Source organism: Chelonia mydas, chromosome 12, assembly GCF_015237465.2.
Source record: "Chelonia mydas isolate rCheMyd1 chromosome 12, rCheMyd1.pri.v2, whole genome shotgun sequence".
Lineage (NCBI taxonomy): Eukaryota > Metazoa > Chordata > Testudines > Cheloniidae > Chelonia > Chelonia mydas.
The window spans coordinates 32,158,850-32,178,289 of NC_051252.2; the positions used below are offsets into that span (position 1 = coordinate 32,158,850).

Below are 19,440 nucleotides of genomic sequence, written 5' to 3' on the forward strand. Positions count from 1 at the left end.
AATTGCTGCGGAGTAATCTTTCTGTTGCTCATTTTCTTCATTGGTACATGGGGGATAGTCATTCACATGGGTATTGTGAGACTAATGGTTTGGAATTTTTAAACCGTGGGTCACCAAATGAAATTAATAGGCAGCAGGTTTAAAATAAATTAAAGGAAGTACTTCTTTGCACAATGCACAGTCAGTATGTGGAGCTTATTGCCAGGGGATGTTGTGAAGGCCAAAAGTATAACTAGGTTCAAAAAATAATTAGATAAGTTAATGGAGGATGGATCTATCAATGGCTGTTAGCCAAGGTGGTCTGGGATGCAACCCCATGCATGTGTCCCTAAGCCAGGTGCTGGGACTGAAAGACGGGATGGATCACTCAATAATTGCTTTGTTCTGTTCATTCCCTCTGAAGTACCTGGCACTGGCCCAGTTAGTGGGCTAGATGGACCATTGATCTGTCCCAGTATGGCTGTTCTGTGTTCTATCTCTGGTATCTCCCTGTTGTGAGACTACTGGTTAGAGTTTGTAAAGTGCTTTGGGATCCTTTGGTGGAAGATGCTCTATAATTACAAAGTATTTTACATTAAAGGCTTGACTGTGCACTCTCTGTAGGAATAAACTCCTTGTGGCTGAGCAGTCCCTATATGTCTTTGTCATATGGCTCACAGCTTTCTGTGAGCTGCTGAATGACCTTCACTTGCACTGAGTGAAGGATCAGGTACTTGGAGAACAAAGCTTTCCACCTGGGCTTGGCCTGTGTTAGAAACCCTTGCCACGTATAACAGCTTGTGCCAAGTGTGGCTCCCTCCCCTTTCCACTTCTCTCCGCTGATGGTCATCCTGTAGCGTGCACTGAATCAATAGAGTTCAACAGACTTAGTTGCAAAATGTGATCAAGTCCCTAATTCTATGAGGGGTCAGCTCTCCTTCATATACCACGTGTTGCATATGGGTGGCTCCTCCCACATCAGCAGAGTGGCTGTTTTCAACACTTGTTGGCGGTAGCACGATACATAGAGGGACAACTTTCCAGCATACATGCAGGGTGTGCTTTTCAAATGCCAGCCCATCAGTCCATAATCGTTAAATACATTAAAGATCCCCCTGGTGTCACTTTGTCACATTAACCCTCCTCCCAAAGCAGGAAATTGACTTCTTATGAGCTGCTCAGGCAGAGTATTCTTGTTGGTGGCTGTGCATCATCAAAAGCCATTAAGATACACCTCTCATCTTACTGTCTGAAAGTCAAATAATTCTATGGATAAAATAAAAACAGCGTGCTCTCACTGGTTCCTCATCTGGGTTTGACAATGAAAGAAATAACTCCCCTCCCCTATTAAGAAAGTGCATACATGGATTTTATAACATTGGTTTTTAAGCAACGTATTAACAGATTTTTTTTTTTCTGCCAACTTGACTCGTCTCGCACAGCACATTTCCTGTAAAATGACTTTATTTTTTCCCCCTTTTGAGGATGAATTTCTAAGAGAGAATTGTTCATATCCAAATCACTGCTTTCACATAGATGCCAGGTAATGGTGTAAGTCTGAGCGTCAGCTCATGTGCTGCTGTTAGCTGCTTATTAAATATGATTAATAGAAACATTTATATTCATTCAACATCTGAAGCAATTTGCATTTATTTTTTCTCAAGATTTTTTTCTCCCATCCTGTTTCTTCTCTTCTCTCCCCCCCCCCCCCCCGCCCCCGTGTTGTTGCTCTGATGACTCAGACATTGGAGAGATTATTTCATGTTGAGGCGGAGACTAGCTTTTCTTGTCAATTGTGTGACAGACAGTTTTGTTCTCTCCATCACATGTGGCTGCATGGGATTGGTACATCAAACGCATTGCAAATTATGAAAGTACTTTGTGTGCAGTCTACGATCATCCACGTTTTTGGTTTTGTTAAATGACAGTGTTACCTGGGATTGCAGGCTGTCACATTAAAATGTATCCTTAAATATTTGGAGAAGAAGCGGAGTTGCACCTGATCTGCTGCCGAGCTAAAATTCAGATGAATTTCTGGCCCTGATTTTCGGCTTGTATAAATCAATGTAGTTCCACTACAGTCTTTTGGAGCTCTGCGGATTGACACCAGCTAAGGATCTGGGCCTTTGCTTAATTAAATCACATAGTAAATCAGATTGTAAACTAGCTCCTTGGGGAAAACACCATCTTTATGTTCTGTGTTTTTGTACAGCACCTAGCACACTGGGATCCTGGTCCATGACTAGGGCTCCTTGATGCTACAGTAACACAAATAATAACTAATTTTTGTTGGAATCAACCTATACTGCATTGAACATGGGACATGTATGTTTCCCTATGTATGGATAAATGTGGTAGAATTCCCTGTTGTTGTTCATTAGCATTCCCTAGGTTACAGCACTTGTGTGCATAATGTATGATACATGGAGCCAGCTCCTCAGCTAGTGTAAACTGTATAGCTGCATTGAAGATCTAGCCCACTGTGATCAAATTGATAGTGTTACTCTTTCTCCTAGGCATAAAAAAAAAAGTTAATGACCAAAGCAGACCCAGAGGCATACAGGAGAGTGCAGCTTCTATTGGTGGCATTTAGCTTTACCTCAATTAGTGACACAATGCCATCCCTCTACAAGAATAGCCCCATCTTTGAAACACAGACCCTTCCATGTGCTCCTCAGCTCACGTTTCCCTGACTCCGGTGCATCTCATCCAGAACCAAAGAGCTCTCCTTGGTTTCCTTTGCTGTGGAGCTGTGTGATAGACTTTTTGCTTAACAATCCAACTAGGAAAGGACTTGCTGTACTGCAGCAGATCCCATGATTCACCTAATGAAGAATCCTGGCACTAGATCAGGGGTTCTCAGACTGTGGTTCAGGACCCCAAAGTGGGTTGCGACCCCCATTTAAATGGGGTTGCTGAGGCTGATGTTGGCCCTGGCCCCAGCAAGTCTGAAGCTGAAGCCCCACCGCCCAGGGCTAAGGTTATATGCCCCTGCCCAGGGCAGAAGCTCTTGGGCTTCAGCTTTGGCCCCCCATTTCTACCCAGGGCAGCAGGGCTCAGGCAGGCTCAATATTTGTTCCCCCCCTTCCTGGGGTCATGTCGTAATTTTTGTTGTCAGAATGGGAGGGGTCATGATGCTATGAAGTTTAAAAACTGCTGCCCTTGATCCAAATGTGGTTGGGCTTCAGAGGAAAACCTAAAACTCTCATTCTCCATGTCATTGCACACTAATGTTACCGTGGAGGTGTGTGTATAGTCCTGCTACTAGACTTTGTCTCTTATCATATTAATCTTCATGAGATTAACATTGACTTCCACCTGTTTATGACAAATGAATAACCATACATTTCTTCCATATCAAGAATTAGCCAAATTGTATTGAGCTGGATATCATGACCTCACATTGTCAATAGGTGCACTTGATAAATGTCGTCTTGTCGCTTATATTTGGCCAGATCAGATGTTAATTCCTCTGGATTTTGTAGGGACAAGGGTCAATTTCTAATATGCTGTTTCTTTTCTTGAGCCATAGATGTATTCATGTATTGTCAGAGATTCTTCATGCTGGCTGCCATTGTCAGCAATTCCTTAGTCCATGACCCTGTAAGGTGTAATTGAGCACCCTCACCTCCACTCCAGTTGGAGGTGAGGGCAATCAGCATTTCCCAGGAGGTGGTGTGCACTTTACCAGATTGGGCACTAATACAGATACGGACAGCTATACATAATAGGGCATATTCGTCATCCTGAACTGCATGCATTTAAATGCCTTACTAACAAGAACAGCCAAATGAGACCTAGACATCTGACGGTGATGGAGAGTGTGTTAGAATACCATGTTTTTCCACCAAAGGTATCTCCCTGGGAAAGTCATAGGATAGTTTAGGGTTACCTATCATACACCCCTAGTACATATGTACATCTGTCTGTCACATCTCATGTGAATGATTCCCTCTATTTGTATGATGCATCTGTTCTAGACAGTCTCTTGCCGAAGTGGTGCTCTTGAAGATTTAGTACGTTATTGTGTGTAAATGCATACAAGCCTCATTTTAACAGTGGACATCATGTTTATTCTTTCCTTTTTAGTCAATTTCCTATGGAAACAAGTGTGCAGATTTTTGTTTTATTGTATAGGCTGCTGCTGCTTCCCAGAAAAGCTGAAGGAAGGCTGACTTTAAATTTGGGTCTGAAGGTTCCTTCAATTTTATGAGCATTTAATCCTTTGAGTTTATGATCTACTGTGTCTTCTGGTATCTGGTTGTCCTGGATCAAAAAAGTCACTTGGCTTCAAAGCTTTATGGTTTATCGATCTTTATGAAACTGAACGAAATGCAACGTTTTTCTTTAAAAGGACAAAAATTCTCGGTTCCTCTTACACTGAAGGGAAAGGTATGTATGTCTTGTGGGGAGAATGGGTTTCACAAAAGCTAATGTAAATGGAAATGTTTCCATGATTTAACTTTAATTTAAATAAAAAGCCTTTTCATAGAATCATAGAATATCAGGGTTGGAAGAGACCTCAGGCGGTCATCTAGTCCAACCCCTTGCTCAAAGCAGGACCAATACCAACTAAATCATCCCAGCCAGGGCTTTGTCAAGCCGGGCCTTAAAAACCTCTAAGGATGGAGATTCCACCACCTCCCTAGGTAACCCATTCCAGTGTTTCACCACCCTCCTAGTGAAATAGTGTTTCCTAATATCCAACCAGACTTCCCCCACTGCAACTTGAGACCATTGCTCCTTGTTCTGTCATCTTCCAGCACTGAGATCAGCCCAGCTCCATCCTCTTTGGAACCCCCCTTCAGGTAGTTGAAGGCTGCTATCAAATGCCCCTTCACTCTTTTCTTCTGCAGACTAAACAAGCCCAGTTCCCTCAGCCTCTCCTCATAAGTCAAGTGCTGCAGCCCCCTGATCATTTTCATTGCCCTCCACTGGACTCTCCAATTTGTCCACATCCTTTCTGTAGTGTGGGGCCCAAAACTGGACACAGTACCCGAGATGTGGCCTCACCAGTGCTGAATACAGGGGAATAATCTCTTCCTTCGATCTGCTGGCAATGCTCCTACTAATGCAGCCCAATATGCCGTTAGCCTTCTTGGCAACAAGGGCACACTGCTGACTCACATCCAGCTTCTCATCCACTGTAATCCCCAGGTCCTCTGCACTTGTCCTTGTTGAACCTCATCAGATTTGTTTTGGCCCAATCCTCCAATTTGTTTGGGTCACTCTGGACTCTCCCTACCCTCCAGCGTATCTACCTCTCCCCCAAGCTTAGTGTCATCCGCAAACTTGCTGAGGGTGCAATCTGTCCCATCGTCTAGATCATTAATAAAGATGCTGAACAAAACTGGCCCCAGGACCGACCCCTGGGGCACTCCGCTTGATACCGGCTGCCAACTAGACATCGAGCTGTTGATCACTACCCATTGAGCCCGACAATCTAGCCAGCCCTCTATCCACCTTTAAAAATTCCCTGCCATGTTGCAGACCAAAAACAACAGCAAAGAGCTTGTCAACTGTACATAAACATGAAACTGACTAACCTAGTTTCCTTGTCTAAGCTGAGTGAAATGTAAAAATGAAAACATTTGCATAAACAATAAAAAATAAATTAGATTTTAAATTGTTTTTCTTGATAGAAGGCTAAATTTTGCTCAGTCCCATGAAGGTGCATTCAAAGAAGCCTTTGCTCCCAAGTGTAAGGGATAGGCACAGTATAGTTCTTGGGCTTCCCAGTGTGGTGCTGGCTACTCCAAAGTGGTAAAGGCCCCTCTGCACTGACCAGCCAGGCTGGCACTGCCTGGGACGAAATGAAGGCTTTGCTTCTGAAAAGGATGGTGTAGTGTCGTGATGGAGCTCCCTAGAGCTCTGGGAAGTGCTGTGTGGGACTCAGGCACGGTACCCTCCCAGAGCTCCTGCTGATGTCATGCACCTCTCCACAGCCCCTAGTGCGAAATGTGGCCATGGGTATGTAACAGGATCTAAAAACACCATTTCAAGGGTCTTTGTGCAGTACGGCTGCAGTTACAATTGCAAAACAGAGTTAAAATTTTCAGATGTGGTATTTTGGAGGATATATTGGGTGTCTGGGGCTTGAAATATGTCAAATCTAAGAGAGATTTCCCATGCTGCAAAGATGGCTTTACGTCATTAAAATGGAAGGCATTTCAAAATTCTCATTTATATTTATGTAAATTTCCTTATCAAGGTTGTGCCGTGGAAGCACAACCGTGACAGATATTGCAACCACTTGCGGTGTCTTTTGGGGACCATATTGTATTTTATGTTTAAAGCATGAAAACCTCTCAAACCCTTTATGATGAGATGGGCCAGACAGCACAAGCTGTAGAATATTCATAGCCATTTGTATCAGGACAGGTGATGTGTATTTGTGTGTTGCTGGCTCGCTCGGGTGGGTGGGTGGTGGTTTCTGTGAAATCTGGAATCACTTGGGGGTGATTGATGCAAAATCCCAATGCTGGCTATGAAGATTTCCAGCCTTTGAAGCTAGGTATAGAGGAAGGGACGGTTTTTACCTGTTTTCTGGAGTCTGGGGGACAAACCAGGGCTTTTGGTATAAAATACTGAGTTTAAACAAACTCAGAGCCTTCCTTTCGATACAGCAGACATAGGACTTGGTGTCGTAGGGCGGTGCCAACCTTTGCAGAAGGGAAAGACTTTGGCCTACCAGACTCTCCATGTTGGAGATGGGCGTTTCCTGATTTAGTGAGCATTTAATTCCTTTTATTGTTTTGTGTGTATTTTCTTGGTGATGCTTTTGCTCTAAGAATAAATGTACTTTGCTTTGGAACAGCTGTGCGGTCACTGGTAAACACACTGTCATTGTTCTGGGAGAAGAAAAGGAGTACTTGTGGCACCTTAGAGACTAACCAATTTGTTTGAGCATAAGCTTTCGTGAGCTACAGCTCACTTCATTGGATGCATACTGTGGAAAGTATAGAAGATCTTTTTATACACACAAAGCGACATATAAAAAGATGTGTATAAAAAGATCTTCTATACTTTCCACAGTATGCATCCGATAAAGTGAGCTGTAGCTCACGAAAGCTCATGCTCAAATAAATTGGTTAGTCTCTAAGGTGCCACAAGTACTCCTTTTCTTTTTGTGAATACAGACTAACACGGCTGTTACTCTGAAACCTGTCCTGGGAGAGAAAGCAAAGCGCAGGTGCTGGGTGCTAGGCTGACTGGCTTGCTGGGGATATCACAGTGTAAGGCAGGGAGCTATGCAGCCTTAAAACCCTGGTCAGAAGGGAGTGAGACCTGGGTCCCTATTGAGAGATAGATGGAGGCCTGAGACCTGAGTGGCCACAAGCGGGGAGGGGAGATACAGGTGCAGTTACCCTTGAAACTGTGACAAAATCCAGTCCATTCTCTGTGATGGAAGATTTGAAACCATGTTGAAGTACATTTGTGGGGGGAGAGGGGAAAAGGAGCGGCGGGAGGCAGAAGTGATATTTAAATGGTATATAAATTAGCCCTTAAGGTAAAAAATACTCTGGCTATGGGAGAATAAAACAAAATAGAAATATCTATTAATGATTAATGGCTTTCTTTTGATCCTTTAATAAGAAGGCTGGGTTGTACATTATCTTACTCTTTCTAAATGTGTTGATTAATGAATATCAGCTGATGTTCGGTCTTTGGGATGAGATTTAGTTGTTGAAAGATTACAGAGCTGTGATTGAACTGGGTCAGTTCTCTTTGTGACAGTTTAAAAAGGCAGTTACGGGAAAAGCTGTGGGAAAAATCTTTGTCTCAAGATTAGTGTCTGTGGGGTTCTGGGCACTCTGAACTCTCGTTTGAAGGGAATGGGAGCTCAGGGCACTCAGCACCACCACAGGGTGGGAGCCCTAGAGAACAATTTGCATTGCTCCTGCCCTATTCATTTGATATTTACCGCTGCTGGTGCTGGATTCCCCTTGCCCCGCCATTCTTTGAAAGCATGTTGTTGAAAACTTTTGTCTCCTGAGCCTAATAGACCCTGCTCATGCTGTTTTTCATATTTTCCCTGAGTGTCATAGTCTTGATCTCTAAAGGGTCTTGGGCTTTTGCTTTCCTGTGAGAACAAGATAATTACTCTCCAGTAGGCAACGTCTGACGTACAGTTTCAGCAGAAACCACTGGGACGCAAGTCACTAGCATGGAACAATATTGTGGGTAAATGAATAAACAGAAGTTTATCATACTTCCTGCACAACAAACTTTTGTTAAAGAGACAGTGAACATGTTTCATCACTAGAGTTGTATAAAATTTACACTTCCACAACAGGCATTATTCAGAACATTTTTTAAGAGGGTTTTTTCTTTTAAGCTGCACTCCTATTTTTTTTTTCTTGCTAAAAAGACAGCTGATGGTTTTGTCGTAGTAATCTTGTGTTATAGGGGCATTTACTGCATTTTGGCAGACATTTTATAAGGGGCTTCTGTATACTTTTAAAGAGTGAAAGTGAGGATGATTTTTCATACACACCGCCCACTTACCTTATGGAAGGAAGTAGTGCAGCTAAAAAGTAGCTACATTCCAAAAGGAATTTGCTTATTTCACACTCACCCACAAGATCCTCTGTTGTGATTGTTAGAGCTGCTCCTGTTTGCCCCAGAGGTAGTCGTAGTTTTGACAGGATTTTTTTTTCTTTTTTTTCATTTTCTTTATAGCCTATTGCAAGACTGTTGATTAACATAATTTAAACTAGGGGGGAGTAATATATTCGGAACATCTAAATTAGACGTAAACCAGAAATACTGAGAAAATAATACATAATTAAGAATAATAAACACCTATTGTTTATTGCAAGCAGGGCTCAGTCTAAGGGCCGGTCATAGTTATAGCAGAATAGTTACTCTACTAGCTACGCTGGACAATTTCTCCATCTATATGAGCCCTGAGTGCAGCCAGTGGAGTGTCTCAGGATTGCTGTGTAGCACTGGATTAACTCAAATAATTGTGTGTGTACGTACACATCTATATCTCTGAATGTGTGTGTGTACCTACTTTGTGTGTGTGTATAGGATTAAATGTGTGTGTTTATATATGTGAAAATAATAAAATGTCAACTATTTAGAATATATCCTAGTAGTATTTGTACTGTCTGCTCTAATACCTCAGATTGGTGAGGGAGGTTAAAAAAGAAGCTTCGTATTTAACTTTTGGTTTCCTCACTGTTGATTCATATCACACATTTAATTGCAGCATGTTGTGTTTTTTTGTTTGTTTTAATTGTGACTCTCACTTGTAATCAGGCAGTGGCAACCTCTTCAGGCAACTGACATCTAAATGTAGCAGCTATAAGCAGTTGGTGGGGCTGCCTTTGATTATCAGGGCTAGTCTACACTGGCAGTGTTAAAGGGCTGCCGCGGCAGTGCTTTAATGTGGCTGGTGTAGTCGCGGCAGAGCGCTGGGAGAGAGCTCTCCCAGCGCTCTAAAAAACCCACCTCCACGAGGGGCGTGGCTCCCCGCGCTGGGAGCACTGTCTACACTGGTGCTTTACCGCGCTGAAACTTGCTGCGCTTAGGGGGGTGTTTTTTCACATCCCTGAGCGAGAAAGTGGCAGTGCTGTAAAGTGGCAGTGCTGTAAAGTGCCAGTGTAGACAAGCCCTAAATCTTGAAGCTGTTGGTTGAGTGTGTATCCACCGCTCTCTGCCAGGTGCGTAGAAGACACCTTTGGAGCCCAAAGACCCATTGATAGAGTCAGATTTGATAATGAACTTGGTCAGCTTTGTAAGCAGAAGGCAGAACAAAAACCAACACAATACATTTAGGTTTGGAAGAATTTTTCTTCATAATTTTGGCAGATAATATTGATGTTTATTTTAAAGCATTTTTCCCCTATTTTTATGGATTTAAATTTTCATCGTTGTGGGAAATTATGGAGGACAATGGTTGGGGGAGGGGGGTGTCAGAAATAATTAATTACATAGATGTTGAGATTCAAATAAAACACAAATTGTCAAAATATTAAATGTAAATATCCTTAAAACAAACTCTTTTAAGTTCTCAGGCAAAGAAAGAAATGTTGCTTATGTGTAAATTTCGATTATCATCGATCGAAATATTTTTTCATCGGTTTGTGAGAGTGTACAGTGGAATTTGTTTACCGGTGTTCCATTAATACAAATCTGATCTTTCCTAGCTTAACTATTACACTCTATTTTGTCAGTACAATCCAAGTATCTTCCTCCTACAGACACACCCATGCATATCTCAACTCAAATCCTGCTCAGTATTGAGCTCACAAATTCATTTAACCAATCCAAATCAACACATTTTGTACAGGATTTGTCTACACAGCAGCTGGGAAGATGCTTCCCAGCGCAGTTAAACTAACACAGCTCAGCTCTGCTTAAGCTAGTATGCTAAAAATAACAATGTGGCTGTGGCAGCATGGGCAGCGGCTTGGGTTAGTGGCCCAAGTACAGTCCCACCCACTTCCTGGGTACATGGTCTGGCAGCTAGCCCTGTGCCGCCACACTGGTTTGAGCAGAGCTAGCGCGCCTCTAGGAAGCCTGCTTCTGCTGCAGTGTAGACAGGCGTGATCAACAACTGTAGCCTCCTCCCCAGGCTTGATTATTAACCTCAGTTGTTTCCTGGTTTTGTCTACTCCTTTGTGACTTTAATACTCCCATACATGCGACGGATAGACTGATAACTCTGTAGAATGACCTGTATAGGAGCTTCTCAAAAGCTTCTGACCACGTGCTTCCTCTGCACTTTATTCCTGACTCCAGACGCAGCAAGGGGTCGATTCAGGTTCTCTCCTCATTTAAACTTCCAGTTCCTCCAAGTTGTTCAGTGTTTGCGTGACAGGGTCAGGTGAAGCGAATGTGACGTCATGCACAATTTCACGTGTGACCTCCCCAGGATTTGGGCCTGATGTTCCAGAGGGGAATGGCTAATGGTGTGTACTCCCCGGCTGCCCATCACCCACTCCTTATGGGCTCAGAACATCAAAGGCAACCAGACGCTATACAGCTATTCCCAGCACCAAATACGATGGGATCAGTTTCTGGGGCGTAATGCATTTGAATCCATGTTGTAAAACTTCTTATGAGTAAGTAAATGCTTATTCTTTCTTTCTCTGTTTCTTTTCTTGCAGCCAACTGGGTATATGGAAAACTCAGTTTCCTACAGTGCTATTGAAGACGTTCAGCTGCTCTCCTGGGAGAATGCCCCTAAGTACTGTTTACAGCTCACAATCCCTGGGGGTACAGTCTTACTGCAGGTACAGTAAACATGAAAGAACAACTCTCCATTAATCACTTTGATCCTTGTTTGCGAAGTCTGAGATGTTAGCCCTGATTAGCCAGGCTGACACTGGGCAGATAATTCACTGTGGTCAAGTTGGTTACTTACCAACAGATTTGTGTGAGGTGACACATTCAAAGCCATTCAAGATTGTTTGGGTTGCTGTGCCTGCTGTGTTTGTTTTTTTTAAAGTGATAGTGAAGAATGGGAATTGTTGGGCCAAGATGATTTAAACTTGCAGCAGATTTTATAAACAGGACAGGGCTTTGTGGGAGAATTCATAGATTTTTGAGGCCCAAAGGGTCCAATATCATGATCTAGTCTGACAACCTGAATAACACAGACTATAGAATTTCACTCTGTAATTCCTGGCCAAGAGCACAGAACTTCCAGTGAAATTTAAATAATATCTTTTATAAAAACATACACTCTTAATGTAAAGACGTCAGGTGAGATTGAATGCCATTAGATTTTAGAGAAAAAAGCACCTTAGAAGGTTCAACTAATCAGACGGCTCAGTTGTCTGAACTTTCAAGTATCTGTTTGGAAATGGATAATTCCATTACCACCCTGTGGGTAGGTGACCGGGGGTGATGTGGGGCAGAAATGTTTATGTAGTTCTTTAAAATGCTAGGATTTATTTAAAAACAGGCAGCCCTCAAGGACACCTCAACTGCATGTCTTACTTACTCTTAGAACTTGCTCATAGCATTCTCAGTTTGAAGAAGCAAGTTGGTCACTCCCACACACCACATGATGGAGCAGAAAAAAGAGATTGTGGAGGACAGACACTAATAGACATTTAATAGACATGCATTTCAGATGAGATCTCCAAGAGCTTCAGGGAAACGGCATGGTTCAGTAGATATGGCCCTGACTTTGGAGTCAGGGGACCTAGTTTCTTTTCAGAGTTTGGCGACTGACGTGCCGTGTAACTCTGGGTGAGACACGTCCTGAACAGCTGTGTCAGTGGGTGTTCAGCACATCTGAAAAACAAGCCATTAATCTCTGTGTTTTAGTTCTCCCACCTTGAAATTGGGACTAGGGATGCTCACTTTTTTTTTTAAGCGCTTTGAGATCTCTGGATGAAACGTCTAATGATAAGTGCTATTCATGTGAGTATAGTGTCCTTGGGCATGTTTCCCTATGTCTGATTGTTGTGTAACATTCTGATTACCATTACCAGCTGTTTTACAGCTGTGCTGTGGTGTTATATAGTAGATAGTTTCCTGTATTCAGTCCTCCTTAAGCCCTATTTCTAAAGAGGAGGCACCATCTTTATTTCCTTTATTTTTACATTATCCCACACTTCCTCATGTGTTTGTAAGGTTTTGTAGGATTTCTAAGGTCATTGCAAGTTTAGCTGAGAGCAGAGTGCTCCGCCACATTCCTGAGTTTTGAAACTGCTGTCGATCAAGAAAAGAAAGCTAACTGAAAATCCAACTGTATATGTACTTAAAAAAAAAAAAATCTTTCAGCAATCATAATTTCAAAACTGCTGACCCTGTTTTCTTCAGATCTCAGTGGTGACTGCAGAATAGATCAAGTTTCAATAATATCTGTTTAGCTGTTGACTCTTAGGTGTGCATTGTTTCTTCTGACTGGAATATGTGGACGAGAAGGCGTGTTTCACGTGTAGAATTCAGAAATGGCTGAGTGATTTCAGCAGAAACTGTGGAGGAAAAAAAATTGAGCATCTTTGAAATGGAGATAACTCATAAAAAATTTCAGCTCCAAAGGAAATTGTTCTGGTGAAAATATGAGTAACTGCAGAAGGGTGATTCTAATGGAAGTTGCATTTCTATCTTTACTATACCACAGCAGCTCCGGAAGTAGTTCAGTAATATATATGAAGATATGAACAGTGCTGCACTGGCAGAACTTGATACCTCTTCTGATTGTGTACTTGTGGCCCTAGTGCTGATCAGCTGTCCATCAGAACCATGAAAGATGATAGATAGCTGTATCTGACATTCCAATATTTTTAATTGGTCAGATTAAATATTGAAGCATTATCGGGGAAGCTGGTCAATAGTAGACTGCAGTGCAATCTTCATAGGAAGCATTAGGCTTCTTCCTTCTTTGAGGGATAAACAGTTGTGGTTTTTAAGAGAAAATAAGCCAGTTGATCATCATCATTTTCATATGGCTGACGTAGATGCAGCGGAACAATTATAATTTTACATTTAGGTGGCTAAGACAGATAATTGTGCTTGGAGTAGCGGAGTGTATCACTATAATACCTTCATCGTATTTGTGAATAGGGCATTGAGTTGTGATATGTTCCACAATCTGTTCTGGGTGACAACAGTTGCACACTAGACAGTTTTTAATTTTCCATTAGTGTATCAGGTACCCGCATCTGACATGGTTTGTGCAGGTGCAGTTTAAGATTGCCCATAAGCTTCGTGGAAGATCGAAGCCAGGGATCTTCTCCGTTGGGTCTTTCACAAGGTGTGTGTTTGTGACTTCTTGTGATCTTCATTCGGCTTTCCTCAGGGTTGAGGTAGCATTGACTTGAAGTTGCACCCAGTTGATGCCCATTAACAACCTGAAACTAGGCACTGAAATGAACTGTGTTCTCCATATTCCAGGGTTCTGCAGGAACATGGAACAACAGAGTGACTCTTAGTCTGTTCTGGACACGCTAGATCACACTCCTATTACTCTGGCTGTCTTCTGCAGTTACTTCAGACAGGTCCTTTCGTATGCAGAGTGGTTTACCAGTGGCTAAGGATACATCTTATTGCTCAGACCCTGACGTTAGCCCTTCACTTTGTTCCAGTGCCTGGGGTTTTGGATGGTGTTGAAATGCCATAAAAATATGTTGATGGTGATGATTTTCAACACAGCAAATATACTTTCTGTTCTCAGTAAGAGTCATCCATGGGAACATCTTGGGCCACATTCTCTGTTGGAGTAAACTGTCATGACTCCATTTTAGTTTACACCAGCTGAGGTTCTGGACCGTAATCTTTGCCTTTACTTATGCATTAGGACTGTGGGCAGAAGGGTTCCATGTGAGGGGTGAGAGAGATTCCAAAAATGATCCCTGAAATTTGGTTCTAAGTAGAGTAACACTTGGAGGTTAGAATTCAACTATCTGAACCTTTCAGGAGGACACCCCCCCCCCCCCCCGACACACAGTTGGCCCCATCTGATCCACCGCCCAAACAGCCTCATAGCAACCGCTAAGAAAATAAGAAGGTAAGACTGGGACTTGGGGAAGAGTGTGGGAAACTACCTAGGACAGAGAATGTTCCCTGCCTGCCTGTTCCCTGCCTGCCAGCTGTATGAACGATGCAGCCCATGTGTGATGAACTTTCCAGTGTAGGTTGAGGGTCAGGAACACATGGAATCTGGAACCTGAAGAATCCATTCCAGCACAGTTAATGTACTATTATGTAAGACATGAGCCCTGTGCATTCTACCCCAAGTCTAAACGCCAATGATCGGGTAATGCAGGACAGACAGCAGAGGCAAATTCGAGCAAAAAAGGTAGAAACGCTTTTAAGATGCGCTTCTGTGCTCCACTCAAATTGAAGAACCTGGAATTATAAATACAAATGTATTTCCTGAGCTCTGGAACTCACTTTTCCAAAATTTGTTGCAGTATTTCTAGGTATAAAGTACTTACAAAATTGTAAGAAATGGAATTTCTCTTTTATCTAATAGCTCTTCTGTTGCTTCATTGTTCAAAGATGTAATGCAAGTGGTTAGGGGGCAGAGAATAATGGAGACTTGTTTAGAGATACATTTTTTTAGAGTAGAAAGGAGCCACTGCTGAGGTGACAATATCGTTATTCATTTTTGGTGTTTTTATGTCTAGGTTCTACCTTATAATCCATTAAATAATGAGAAGTAGAAATCTTATTTTTAATGTTACGTAGTTTTACTGTTAATACTGAATTGATGCATGTATAGGTGACAGTGGAAAGCACAGACCTGAAATAACTACTTAATGGCCCAGGCTTTTAGAAATACACACACATAACTGCATGTGCAGAGTTTGCACAGGGTGAAACACTGAGAACCATGGTGCTTCCAGGCAAAGGTCAGTCACAACCTGGCCTTGTTTTTACTCTGTCTTTTTATGATACCTATCCTCACAACCCCCATTTGAGGCAGGGAAGTTCTGTTATTCCCATTGTACAGATGGGGAACTGAGGTGTGAAGATACTGTGGATGTGGCTACCCTGCCATCCAAGATGGGATGGCAGCTTGGGTAGACCCTTGCTAGCACTGCTAAAAATAGCATTGTAAACATGACAGTGGGGGTGCACTAGCCTCCCCAGAACCTCCATGTTGCAGAAGTTTGCACCAGCACATGTACACTGCTATTTTTCGCCATGTTAGTGCAGATAAAGCTAGCATGTGTATGTCTACCCAAGCTGTGGGCATACCTTGCATTGCTGTAGAGACATTCCCTAAGTGACTGGAAGTCTGGCAGAGCAGAGAGCCGAGCCCTTATCTCCCAAGGCCAGGCTAGCAGCCTAACCACAGAATCTTCCTCATCCAATTAAGTAATAGAATCTATTGGAGAGAAACCCTGCTCAGCTGTGGAGTTGGACAACTTCAGTATTTTTATATGATGCCATAATATTATTTTATTCTTCAACTTCACTTACTGGTGTTAGCATCCATGTCTGTCCCATAATTTGTACATCATTTTTCTGTTAAATTTAATTTCTGAATCTTTATTCCATAGCATTCTCTTTATAGCCTCTTTTAATGACCTGTTTACTATTACAAATGATAACAAGTTTGAACCCAAAGCGCCCTGTGCAGTGTACAGGGAGTTTGGCAGGCATGGCAGATTTTTATCTATAGCAGCCTGCTGTTTATTTTAAAAAACAAATTAATATAATTGTGAGAAATGAACATCTAAAAGTGGGTGCTTTGCATGCACAGTAATTCCTCTGAAAAACTGGTATCATCATATAACCTCACAGGAAATGATGAAGGAATTGAATGAATCTGGGCTTCCATAGTGTTTATATTGGACTACCTTAGCGGGGACTGGATCTGACTCCAGTGTAACTATGGGAAACTGAATGTAACTAAATACAAGCTTTCGGTAGGTGCTGATCCTGATTGATCCAATGTGACCAGGCCAGAATGCAGCGTAGTAATGGATTTCCCATACAGAAAGTTGTATAGGATGCTCACAAATGCACAATAATATTTAAAATAATAAATATTTAGAGAATCAAGATGCAAAACCTACATTTTAAATAACGATGTCATATCTAAGGAGGAAATCTATGGAGGAGCAACAAACAATTCAAAGTTTACGTTTGTCCTGTCTCTTTCCCTGTAAAACAGATCATAGTGTCCCCAGGACACATGGATTAAGACTCAGGCTTTGTTGCAGGTGTATGATTCTGACTTGGATGCCGCTAGCTATTTCCCACTGTCAAAGGACTATCAGTACACATCTGGAAAGAGGAACTCTGGGCTGGATCCTGCTCTGTTGTCTCAGTTAGAAGTTGGAGTAACTCCAGGGTTTAAGTTAAGACGTTTTGGGGTGTGGTATTGGGCTGTACATACTGGGAGGTGTGATGTACTTAACAACTAGAGTCGGTAAAAAAAAAAAAAATTGGTGGAACAGATTTTTCCATTGGGAATTGATCAAAATGAAAATATTTCATGGCAAATGTATTGATTTTGACAACATTTTCAACAGGAAAATGTCTAAATGAATGATTTCAGTGTTTAGATGGTTAAAAGTACATTTAATTTTATATTTACAGGCATTATAATATATATAATACTTTACATTTCAATGTCAAAATATTATAATGTAATGATTTTATATTAATCAATTTATAAGCATCTGGAGGACAGCAATCTTCAAATGTGTTTAAGGGCTATTTTAGAGAATGTTGATCAATTCTTCTCCATGTCCACTGAAGGCAGGACAAGAAGTAATGGGCTTAATCTGCAGCAAGGGAGATTTAGATTAGATATTAGGAGAAACTTTCTAACTATAAGGACATTTAAGCTCTGGAATAGGCTTCCGGATGTGGAATCTCTGTCATTGGAGGTTTTTAAGAACAGGTTGGACAGTCACCTGTTTGGGATGGTCTAGGTTTACTTGGTTCTGCCTCACCACCGGGGGCAGAGAGGGCTGGAGTAGATGACCTCGGGAGATACCTTCCAGCCTTACATTCCTATGATTCTATGATATGAAGTTATCAAACCAAAACAGTTTGATAGTTCTGAATTGAATTTTTTTCATTTCATTTTTCAGGAAATTTTGAATTTTTGACTTTTCCAATTCAGAACGAAAACAAACTTCCAAATGTGGAACAGAAATTTTGGTTTCTGACTGGCTTTAGTAACAAGACATGAGCGTCTAAGGCAGAGGTGGGCAAACTACAGCCTGCGGGCCACATCTGGCCTTGAGCTTGTGACCGGGGAGGCTAGCCCCCGGCCCCTCCCATGCTGTGCCCCCTCCCCCACAGCCTCAGCTCCCCATGCTGCCAGTGCTCTGGGTGGCTGGGCTGTGAGTTCCTGCTGGACAGTGCAGCTGTGAGAGCCGCCAGCCTGCCCCAGTGCTCTAGACTGCGCAGCAGTGTGGCTGGCTCCGTCCGGGCAGCGCGGCTGCCAGTCCTACTGCTCTGAGCGGCATGGTAAAGGGGTGGATAAAGCCGGGGGTGTGGGGGTGGATAAGGGCAGGGGTTCTTCGGCGGGCAATCAGAGGACAGGGAACGGGGGGGTTGGATAGGTGTGGGAGTCCCAGGGGGCCTGTCAGGGGGCGGGGGTGTGGATAGGGGTCAGGGCATTCAGGGGACAGGGAGCAGGGGGGGTTAGATAGGGGGTAGGGTTTGGGGGGGTGGTTAGGGGCGGGGGGTCCCGAGAGGGGCGGTCAGGGGACAAGGAGCAGGGGGGGTTGGATGGGTCGGGGGTTCTGAGGGGGGCAGCCAGGGGGAAGGAAGTGGGAGGGGGCGGATGGGGAGCAGGGGCCAGGCTGTTTGGGGAGGCACAGCCTTCCCTACCCGGTCCTCCATACAGTTTTGGAATCCCGATGTGGCCCTCAGGCTAAAATGTTTGCCCACCCCAGTCTAAGGTGTGGTACTGGGATGTCCCTCAGGAATCTGTCTGAGTTAGGTACAGTCCACCCAGGGAAGCACTGCGTGCTGTGTTAGAGGTTTGAGCCCATGTGCCTATTTGCCTTTGCTGTCTCTTCTTGAGCTAGTGGCAGGGTGCTGCACAGTAATGAGTCAGAAGCGAGAGCCTAGCACGGTCCTTACATAACCTGCTTTTTCCCCATGACAGTCTCCCTTTGAAATATTGACCTATCGCAATCCAGTTCAACATATGGGGCCTGACAAGCTAACAGCTGAGGTAATGCGACCGCTCTCCTGGTAGGAAGCTATTCCTGGTTCAGGGAATGAATCCCCCCTCACTTTGGAGGAAGGGATGTTGCTTCGAGAGCAAACATGGAGTATGATCAAAGTGCCAAAGCTTTTAGATACGTTGGTCTTTCAGGCTCAGTGTTTGCTATATGTGCCCAGTTGTCTGCACTCGGTCTTGCTTTTGAAGTATAGTCTTTGTTTCAGTCCTCACCATCCTCTGTGGGTGTCACTAAAAGTCATTTTCCCAGACGCTCTGGTATGATAATGAGGCGGATGTTTTGTTTGGGTTTTTTTGGCCAGATGTGTCAATTCCCAGTTCTAATAAAAAGCACTGAACTCTGACAAACTTGTTCCACTGGGACGGCTGGCGGGTTTTGCAGGACCTGGTGCACAGATTGCAAGCTCTTTGGGGGCAGGGAGCATGAACCACATTCAGCCATGGAGGAAGTGGGAGCAGCTCCCCGCAGCATCAGTTACAGCAAGGCCCCTTTGTGTTAGGGCAGAATTATGTCTTCCTGCCTTTTGTCTGCAGAGCACAATGCACACTGATGGTCACAAGCACCTGTTCATAATAAAATAACCCAAATGATTTTAATTTACTAAAGTTGCCACAACTTACTAACCACGCTGGCTCACCCCAAACTCCCAGCACTTCTTTGCATTTCTTGGGAGGATCTAATTCCCTTTCCTTTCCATCGCAGGTTACACTTCTGTTTCATTGGGAAGGGTAGTGGAATTTGGTGGTGGCTCAGTTTAAGATCTTGGAGGGTGGGAGAGTTGGGGAAGTGAGACAGGGTGATATTGTACAGACCATTTAACCTCAAGTGCAGG

The 19,440-nt window shown here is 43.1% G+C and overlaps 1 protein-coding gene across 7 annotated transcripts in view; it reads left to right on the forward strand.

Annotated features, from left to right (window-relative positions):
* Positions 1 to 19,440, forward strand: part of LOC102930118 (c-Maf inducing protein) — a 183,752-nt gene that overhangs the window by 92,249 nt on the left and 72,063 nt on the right. For all 7 annotated transcript variants that reach the window (XM_043525964.1, XM_043525966.1, XM_043525965.1 and 4 more), the window contains exon 2: positions 11,100 to 11,225. In XM_043525964.1, coding sequence (XP_043381899.1) covers positions 11,112 to 11,225 — 114 coding nt within the window. In that variant the 5' untranslated portion in view covers positions 11,100 to 11,111. The remainder of the gene's footprint in view (positions 1 to 11,099; positions 11,226 to 19,440) is intronic.